Source organism: Hirsutella rhossiliensis, assembly GCF_020360975.1.
Source record: "Hirsutella rhossiliensis strain HR02 chromosome Unknown scaffold00001, whole genome shotgun sequence".
Taxonomy (NCBI): Eukaryota; Fungi; Ascomycota; class Sordariomycetes; order Hypocreales; family Ophiocordycipitaceae; genus Hirsutella; species Hirsutella rhossiliensis.
Window position 1 is genome coordinate 3164497 of NW_025408667.1, and position 8866 is coordinate 3173362.

Sequence of the window (8866 nt, forward strand, 5' to 3'; positions counted from 1 at the left end):
CAAGTCGCAGAGCATCACCGGAGACATGATCGTGACGGATCTGTCCTGCCGTGACTTTTAGACCGGATTAAACTAATTGTTCGGTAACTGCTTGACTAGTAGCCAGACTCGCAGCCTTCGGCTGATTATACGCCTTGCACTATAGCCCTAAAGACTAAAGTGCAAGGTGTGGCGCAGTATTTTTATTAGAGAGGCTTATAAATAACAATACGCGCCCACGACTATTTAGATAATGCTTTCGCAGATCTCATTCATTAACCTATCGGCATTTTTTGCGTTGAAGGTGCTCTCTAGGCTTCTGCAAAGTAGCTCGCCACAATCTTCGTTTCTAATATAGTCAGCTGAGTCGACATTAGGGTTAAGCTCTGCCTGCGAAAAGCCGTTTCCGAGATAGGCGAAGCGATTGGTCCTATAACCTATGTCAAAGTCCTCGTACCGCGGTGCCACAGTTGCCTCCAGGTAATGCGGGGTACTTCCAGGCCAGAGAGCCGTAACTTTGCCCGTTTTGTGGTTCCTATACCAGGACGAGCAGTTGTTACCCCATACCGAGGTCTTCATGAAGGCGTCTTTCTGCTCCATGAAATCGTTGACTGCTGCAACCTTGGGCTCAATAGAAGCAAGGTCCTCTTTCTGCCAGCGGTTCATGAAATGCGCCATGTACTGGCCCTGTGCTTCAATTGCGCACATCAAAGGCCCATTGCCATTAGGACTGTTGGGCCCCAAGAACATGAAGTAGTTGGGGTAGCCATGGACGGCCATGCCCAAGTAACTTCGTGGCTCTTCCGTCCATTCATCCGCCAGCGACTTGCCATCACGCCCGATCAGAGGAAACTGCGGCTGAAAAGTTGTGTCAAACCCAGTGGCGCATATTAGAATGTCAATTGGCCAATTGCGACCGTCATCCGTAACACAGGCGTCGGCCGTAATCTCAGTGACATTGCCGAACACGACTGATACGTTGGGTTCGGACAGACTCTCCATATACCCGATGCCCGGCTAATTGAGGTGAAAACCCGTTAGCCATAGGAGACTAATCAATAAAGCAATGGGTTACCCACTGTGATTCTCCGGCAACCCAGTCCGAAATTTGGAATTAATCTATCACTTAGTTCTTTGTCTCCCAATTTCTGGATCATTTGGTCCTTCATATATGCTGAGGCGGCCTTTTGGGTAGCAGAATTTTTTACGAAAAGGGGGAAGACGCCGGCTAATGCTCTCTCGGTTGCCCTGCGCATCTGGAGCCACATTGTAGGATCGTCGCGGAAACTTTGCTTCTCTTCGTCTTTGTATATATAGAATTGAGGTAATTTTAATGAGCAGATCCAAAAAGGGTTGCGAATAAAGGTTGTTAGATGGTAGACCTCACTGGCGGTCATCGGTTAGCCAAGCGTTCGATTTACAGATCCGATAGACTACGGCACAGAGCAGGTTGTACCTACGACTGTAACTTCTGTAGCAGTTGAATTCCTGAGGACCTAGATGATTTGAGCGACAGGTTCCCACCGTATTCGTTAAAGAACTCGTACCCGTTGCCAATTAGACCTATGTGCTTGCCCTTGAGATCAATGGAGCCATCCCAGGCAGCGCTGTGGAGCTTTGGACCTTTGAAATTTTCGACACCCAGGATCGAAGGCCAACGCCACTTGTTCAAATAGCCGCCTGCATTGATTAAAAAATCACAGCGACTGCGAAAAACGGTACCATCTGGACCCCTGATGTCCACAACCCACTCTGAAGTGGTCCCGTCCCATCTGGCACCGATAATTTCGTGGTTGCAGGAGATGTATTCGCGCAGCTTATACTTGTTGACAAAATCACAGAAGTATTTCAAGATCTCCGGCGCGGGAGCGAACAAGGAGGACCAGTCCCATTTAGGTTCAAAGGTGTAGGTATAAACATGACTGATATGTTGTCGGTCAGCATCGTCGTGAAATACTGTACGAATAGATTCTCATACGCTGGAACATCGCACACGCCTACACAACCATGAATAGTCAGGAGCGTATTCATGCGACTGTCAGATGGAGCACTCACAACCAGGATAGCGGTTCTCAAACCAAGTCCCTCCAACTTCCGGGTTCTTCTCATAAATATTGAGGGTGAAATCAGTGAAATAGTATTTCAGCTTATACGCGAGGTATAAACCTGAAGCACCTGCTCCGATGCAGATAACTCGCAGGTGCCTATTGGCATGTAAGGGGGCATCTCGGCACTTGAACGAACTGGAAGGGCCATGGCCATTCGTGTCTTGGGGATGTTGCTGGCGCGAGTTCGATTTGTCGGCACCGGACAGAGGCATTGTTAATTCTCGGAATAATACTGAGTCTGTGCGAGTCTGACTTGGTCATAGACGGGAGTATCAAACGGAGGAGCAGTCCATATAAAGCCCATAAAAATGGGTGGATTCCTACTTTATTAGTGGTTCCTATGGTGGTTCCTTTATTGGTTGGGAACTAAGCAGACCATTCAGACGCCAAGGATGCTTTAGCCACCCTCTAATGGGCACACCCTTTCTACACGGCCTGTAACAATCCCCTATATGTTTTACGTAGTATAGTACTATGAAGCTGGTAAAATACTGCTACACCATGCAAAATAGGGGTACCCCCAATGGGGGTGTTACTAACGCGTATTATAAGTCTTTTCTCTGCTCAGAAAAGTACTGTTTGCAATAGTGATTGGCTATTCTGTATGAAACCATATGCCTTACAATATCTCTTAATTCTATTACATAAAAAGGTAAAAGAACCTGCTCAGACAGGTTATAAAACACAATATAATTTGTATACATTCGTTCGATATTATATCCGTTGATCATGGGGTGAAGAGGCCCAGCGCTAGGGTTGTGGATTTTTGATACAAAACCTTTAATGTGGAGTGCTCACCTTAACTCTCTAGTGTAGTGGTTATCTATTATATTCTAGAGTCAGCTCTGGGCTGTACTTTTCAAACCGTCCCTTGTCTAGTGGACTAGTAGAAAGTACGCGCCCTGCGGTTTTGCTATCCGCCACATCTTGCCTGAATTGGCCTAATTCGAGATGCTATATGGCAGCCTACACGCATGAAGTAGGGGTCGCTAATATGCCTGAACTTCACGATCTTCGTTTTTCGTCAATTACTTCGCTAGTATCGCGGCGGAAGATACAACACCAAGCTGCAAGGCTTCGGCGCGGGGCATTTAGTTGAAAGATTTCAACTAAATCCCCCCCCTCCCTTACGTAGCGCCATGTATGTCTAATTATAGAGTCTGGGAGTAGTGCAAGATACTTCTCGGTTCTAATGTTTCCCCTCCTGCGGTTGGGCTCCACCAGGAAGCCGGCGTTCTACTCGACCACACGACCGCACGTAATTGCTGACAGCGCAAAATGCCTGGCGCCTAAGGTCACTAGTGCTTCTCAATCGACGAGGCAGGAGTTTCCCATCGTGTACACTTCCTGTATTTAATGGACCGGGACTTCGTAAGCCCTGCACTCAGTTTGCTTATGCTACTTTATTTTCGAAGCAGGCATTACATTGGCTTCCCGTGAAAGCCGTTCATTTTCTATCTGACATTCCTGCTTCGTGAAGAAGCACTGTCTGGCCTGGCGAAGTCGGTTCATTTTCACCAACAGCAAAGCTTGCGTATTCCGCCAAGCAGACATGACCAAACCAAATCCGTTCAACCACTCAAACCAACCCTACGGAAACCGACTGCTTGTTAGTCTTATCGATGAAATCGCCGCCGCAGAGCCTTCGCGTGCCTTTGTGTTTGTCCCGCGTTGCTCTGAACCTGACAAGGGATGGAAACCCATCACCTTCAAGGAGATCTCAAATGCCGTCAACTATGTGGCCAACGATATCCGCAGCAAGCTCAAGAATCATCCGTTACAAGATCATCTCCCCACAGTGGCATACATAGGTCCAAGCGATGTCCGTTACGCCATCATCATGCTGGCCTGCGTCAAGGCTGGCTGTCAAGCTCTGTTCATTTCACCACGCAACAGCGTAGAGATCCAAATTTCGCTATTCGAGAGGACAGCCTGCTCCCACCTATGGTACGCCGAGTCGTTCCACCAGGTGGTCCTGACTTGGCTCCGCCACCGCCCTATGCAGATCACCATGGCCCCCAGTCCCGAAACCTGGATTCGTTCCATCGCGACCTGGCTACCGTACAACAGGTCCTACGAGAAAGCCAAGTGGGATCCACTTGTAGTTCTACACACGAGCGGCTCGACTGGCATCCCAAAGCCTGTCATCATGCGGCAGGCAGTCATTGGTATTGCGGATGGGTTTCGGGATCTGCCTAGGCGCCAGGGGGCTCATTTTTTCATCAAGGAGTGGGCTGATCGTTCCAAGAAGATCTTCATGTCCATGCCCATGTTTCACGCCGCTGGCATTGTCTGCTTGATGTTGTTAGCTGTCTGCTACGACGTTCCAGTGGCTTTGCCTATAGCAGAGAGACCGCTAACCCCCGGGTCGGTTCTGCAGGGCCTGGCCCATGCCGATGTTGACGCAGCGTTTCTACCCCCATCCATCCTAGAAGCTCTGAGTATGCAGGAAAACGAAATACAGCATCTGGCCAAGCTGAATTTTGTAGCTTTTGGAGGAGGTTCGTTTTTGCATCTATACTATTGAAGCCTACGAAGGCCACTGACGGTGTCATCTAGCTACTCTCTCTCCAGCAGCAGGCGAGAAACTCGTCGGACGAGGCGTGATACTCAGTAACGTGATATCGTCGACTGAGTAAGTCGCAGGACCGGCGGTTGTTACGAATCTGGGCTTTAGAGGTCGTACTGACCTGACGGCTGTGCTTTAGGACCCTCCCATTCCCACTGTACTTTCAACACTGTCCTCAGCTTTGGCAATATTTCGTCATAGACAGCAGAGTTCTAGGGGCCGAATGGCGCGCAGCAAGCTCGGAGGACGGTCTCTGCGAACTCGTTTTGCACCGCAAAAATTCTCACGGTCCAACCGATCAACCAGTCTTCTACACGTTCCCAGATTTGTCAGAGTGGCCAACAGGCGACCTCTTCAAGGCTCACCCGACCCTCCCCGATCATTGGACCTATTGCGGTCGCTGCGACGGCATCATTGTCCTCTCCAACGGTGAGAAGATAAATCCGGTGAATGTTGAAGATATTATCGTCGGCCACCCCGCCGTTAATGGGGCCTTGGTTGTCGGACAGGGTAGGTTCCAGCCAGCCATCATCTTGGAGCCGGTCGCCCCACCGGTCGATGATACCGCGACAGAAACACTCATTGATGACATATGGCCCGTGATCGAGACGGCAAATAAGTCAAATGTTCGTATCGTACGGCAGCTAGTTGCGATATCGGATCCCAACATGCCGTTTCTAAGATCCGGCAAGGGCTCTGTCCAACGAGGTCCCACAACTAGAGCATATGATAAGTATATCGATTCCATTTACAAAAATGCGGAGAGCTACAATGTCAGCAAAATATCCGACACGCTTGATATGACCAGCAAAGCAGCATTATGCCAATCGGTCATTCGCCTCTTCCAAAACAGGATGGGCCTGCGGAATCTTGGCGCCAATACTGATTTCTTCGATGCTGGATTCGACTCTCTGCAAGCCACTATTGCCTCAAACTTGCTGAACGCAAGCCTTGCGGCATCTGGCGTGCAAATTGACGGCGGTGCGGTGGCTTCTCAAACCATATATGCACATTCATCACCAAAACGGTTATCCGCTCACCTTCATTCAGCCAACCTGGCAGCTGGAGCTCCATGGAAGCATTATGAAACACAAGAAACCAAAGCCCTAGAAGACATGGTATCAAAGTACACGAGAGGTCTACCGATGCCCAGTATTTGCACTCACAAAGAACAACCCTCTTTCACTTGTCAGACTATTTTATTGACGGGTTCAACTGGCTCGCTTGGATCCTATCTGCTCGACCGGCTCTGCCCCACTCCTCAAGTGCGACGAGTTGTTGCTCTCAACCGTGGCGATGACGGGGGCAGGTCCCGCCAACTCTTGAACAACGCTGCCCGTGGTTTGGGCACCGATTTTTCCAAAGTCGAGTTTCTGCGCGCAGATCTCTCGCTTCCAGATCTCGGCCTAGGCTCTGTTCAGTACACCAAGCTACTTACAATTGTGGATCGCATCGTTCATGTCGCATGGCCCGTTCATTTCCACGTGAGCATCGACGGCTTTGAGCCGCATATTCGCGGAGTGCGACATTTGGTCAATTTCGCCAGCGCAGCTACGAAAAAAGTTCCTATACTTTTTGTATCAAGCACCAGCACCGTCAAAGGGTGGCGTGTGAAGAAACCAGTGCCGGAGGAGGGTTGCGACGTGTCGTTAGCCCAGATGGGGTACGGCCGCTCTAAGCTCGCTGGTAGCTTGATACTGGATGCAGCGGCGGCACAATGCGATGTGCCCAGTGCCTCGGTGCGTGTCGGGCAGATTGCAGGGCCGAGAATCCAGAAAGGCATATGGAATAAGCACGAGTTTCTACCGAGTTTAATTGCCAGCTCATTATATCTTGGAGTCCTGCCGCAGCACCTCGGCGTCCAAGAAACAATAGACTGGCTGCCTGTGGAGGACGTGGCCGAGTTGATACTGGACATCGCTGGGGTAACGACCGCCATCCCAGTATCTGAAATCTCAGGCTACTTCCATTGCGTCAACCCTACCAAGACACAATGGGAGAAGCTAGCACTTGTCATAAAGGCATATTACGGCGTGAGGATCAGGGAGCTCGTCAGCATGGAAGGATGGATTACGACCCTGGAAAAGAGCACCACGTCCACCACAGATGCGGATAAAAACCCTGCAATTAAGCTCCTAGATGTCTATAAAGACATACAGAGGAGCTTTGTGAACGGAGATGGGCATCTGGAACTTGACATGACGAGAAGCGCGTCTAGAAGTCCCAATGTGGAGAAACTCGGGCCGATAACCCCAGATTTGATGAGGAACTGGTGTCAACAATGGGGTTTTAATGTGTAACTGTGCAATGCAATGTAATTTGTTCCGCTCAGAGGTTCCGCTCAGAGGCCTTGCCCTTATACCATGCTTACCCCCCCCTTCTGCTCACCCCCCCCTATGCTCCGCAAAAATGTTGCCGCTCCATACAAATTGGACCAACTTCACTTATACAGAATCTACTCAATTTTAAATCTTTTGACGAACAGTCACCTGTAGCGGGTATAGAAATGACTGAACTTACATTTTTGTGAGGTCAACTGATGACCACGGGTGTCGTGGCCCGTGACACCCCGGCATCGCAAAATGGCAATTTCGACCCCTAATCTCCTCCTGCCTCCTTTGCTTTCCACTCTTGCTCATCCTCCACCACCTGCCACAAATGGCTCCAAAAAGGCCTCGTTCGATCTATGTGATGGCTGAGGCAATCCTCGATGTCACTGATAACGGTCTGTCGCAGCGCCAGGCTTCTCAGAAATGGGGGATACCCCAGAGTACTATTTCCAGCAGAATGCGAGGTCAGTCGGCATTAACCGACCAGGAACAGCCTGGAAAACTCTTATCCAGAGACCAGGAGGCCAACTTGGTTGCATGGACTCTTCGCCAAGAATCTCTGGGTTACGCTCCGTCCCAGAGTCAAATCCGCGCCTGCGTTGTTGCCGTTCTGAAACAGCAAGGCTGCGACTCAAGATTGGGACGTCATTGGGTAGAAAAGTTCATTCAACGGATGGCTGGTGATTCCAACTACTGGCTGGATTGACTATTCCAGAGAAAAAGGACGGGGCTGGGAGGCATTTCATGGTTATAAAGGATAGCCCCTGAAGGAGCTCGTCAGAGATCAACCAATCGGATCATTGGCCCCCGTTCTTCTCTCTGTTTCGTTGTGTGTGCGCGCCTGACAGCGCCCGTGTATCTGATGCAATGGATGAGATTCAGGACATCATGGAAGACACAAAGGCAAGCTGCATAGGCATATTGAAGGATTAGATGCTCTTGGCTTTCGTCAATAAAGAAGTTGAGGAAAGTAATTTGTCTATTAATACCCAGGCCGGCACTTGCGGTAGGCTATTGTCCTCGGATCTCTTGGTCTGTCTTTCATCTTCTTCAATAACTTCCTGTTGCAGAAGCTGCAGCTGAGTTGCCCCTGCTTTTCTGCCCATTTAGGCGCATTGCCAATCTCAATATGGTAAGACGAGGGTTGAAAACGGTTCCTTTTGCGTATGCCATATATTTACAGCACTTAGACTTTACTCAAGGGAGTCAAGGCAGGAGCTTATTCGTATTGGAAACAGACCCCACCATGCAAACCACGACTCTCGCCCTCAGAGAGTCTCTTTTTCAGTGTTAAGTTGATCACCATTTGCAAGTGAAAATGCTACCCGGCCCTGGGCCATGATTGTTAACCTTGAGCTAATAGTTCTGTTAGTTCCTCTCATGCTTGTTTTCTACCTCGCGCGGTTTGGTTACTACGCCCTCTGTAATCGCCTACCAATGCGACTCTACCTTCTATGCGCTACTATCCGCGTTCTCTTTATGTCTTTTTCGTGCCGCGAGATACAGCATCTCTTGCCCACAACTAGGCAGGCTTATGACTCATGGATTAGACGTAAGGCCAGGTGCAGCAACGACCCAGCTTTACGGGAAAGACTTGTCCAAGACATCCACCCACTGCACTCGGTCGACTCTGCCATTCTCTGGGTTGGGAATCATCGCACAGCCAGGAAATTTGTGCTCTTTTTTCATGGCGGGGGCTTCGTTGGGCCTGCAATATCCGGCCATTTTGAATGGTGCTGGAATGCATACATCCAGCCAGGGATTAAAGCGGAAGTGGAAGTCGCCGTCGCCGTTCTGCAGTACTCGCTGTGCCCTGGCGCGAGATTCCCAACCCAACTTTGTCAAGCTGCTGCAGCTCTGGGTTACTTGCTAGATACCGG

The 8866-nt window shown here is 49.8% G+C and overlaps 2 protein-coding genes across 2 annotated transcripts; one reads left to right on the forward strand and one right to left on the reverse strand.

Annotated features, from left to right (window-relative positions):
• Positions 1–225: 225 nt before the first annotated feature.
• On the reverse strand, positions 226–2299 carry HRG_00403 (NAD(P)-binding rossmann-like domain-containing protein; the record flags this gene model as incomplete). The annotated part of the gene is made up of 7 exons (XM_044858874.1): positions 226–996; positions 1059–1365; positions 1440–1475; positions 1527–1685; positions 1731–1901; positions 1958–1976; positions 2035–2299. The coding sequence occupies 7 exons, from the start codon at positions 2297–2299 to the stop codon at positions 226–228; spliced, it is 1728 nt and encodes a 575-aa protein (XP_044725274.1).
• Positions 2300–3639: 1340 nt separating this feature from the next.
• HRG_00404 (AMP-binding enzyme domain-containing protein) lies at positions 3640–6066 on the forward strand (the record flags this gene model as incomplete). The annotated part of the gene is made up of 7 exons (XM_044858875.1): positions 3640–4241; positions 4287–4588; positions 4647–4722; positions 4796–5637; positions 5707–5774; positions 5850–5921; positions 6040–6066. 7 exons carry the CDS (start codon positions 3640–3642, stop codon positions 6064–6066), a joined length of 1989 nt encoding a protein of 662 aa, XP_044725275.1.
• Between the last annotated feature and the right edge of the window lie 2800 nt (positions 6067–8866).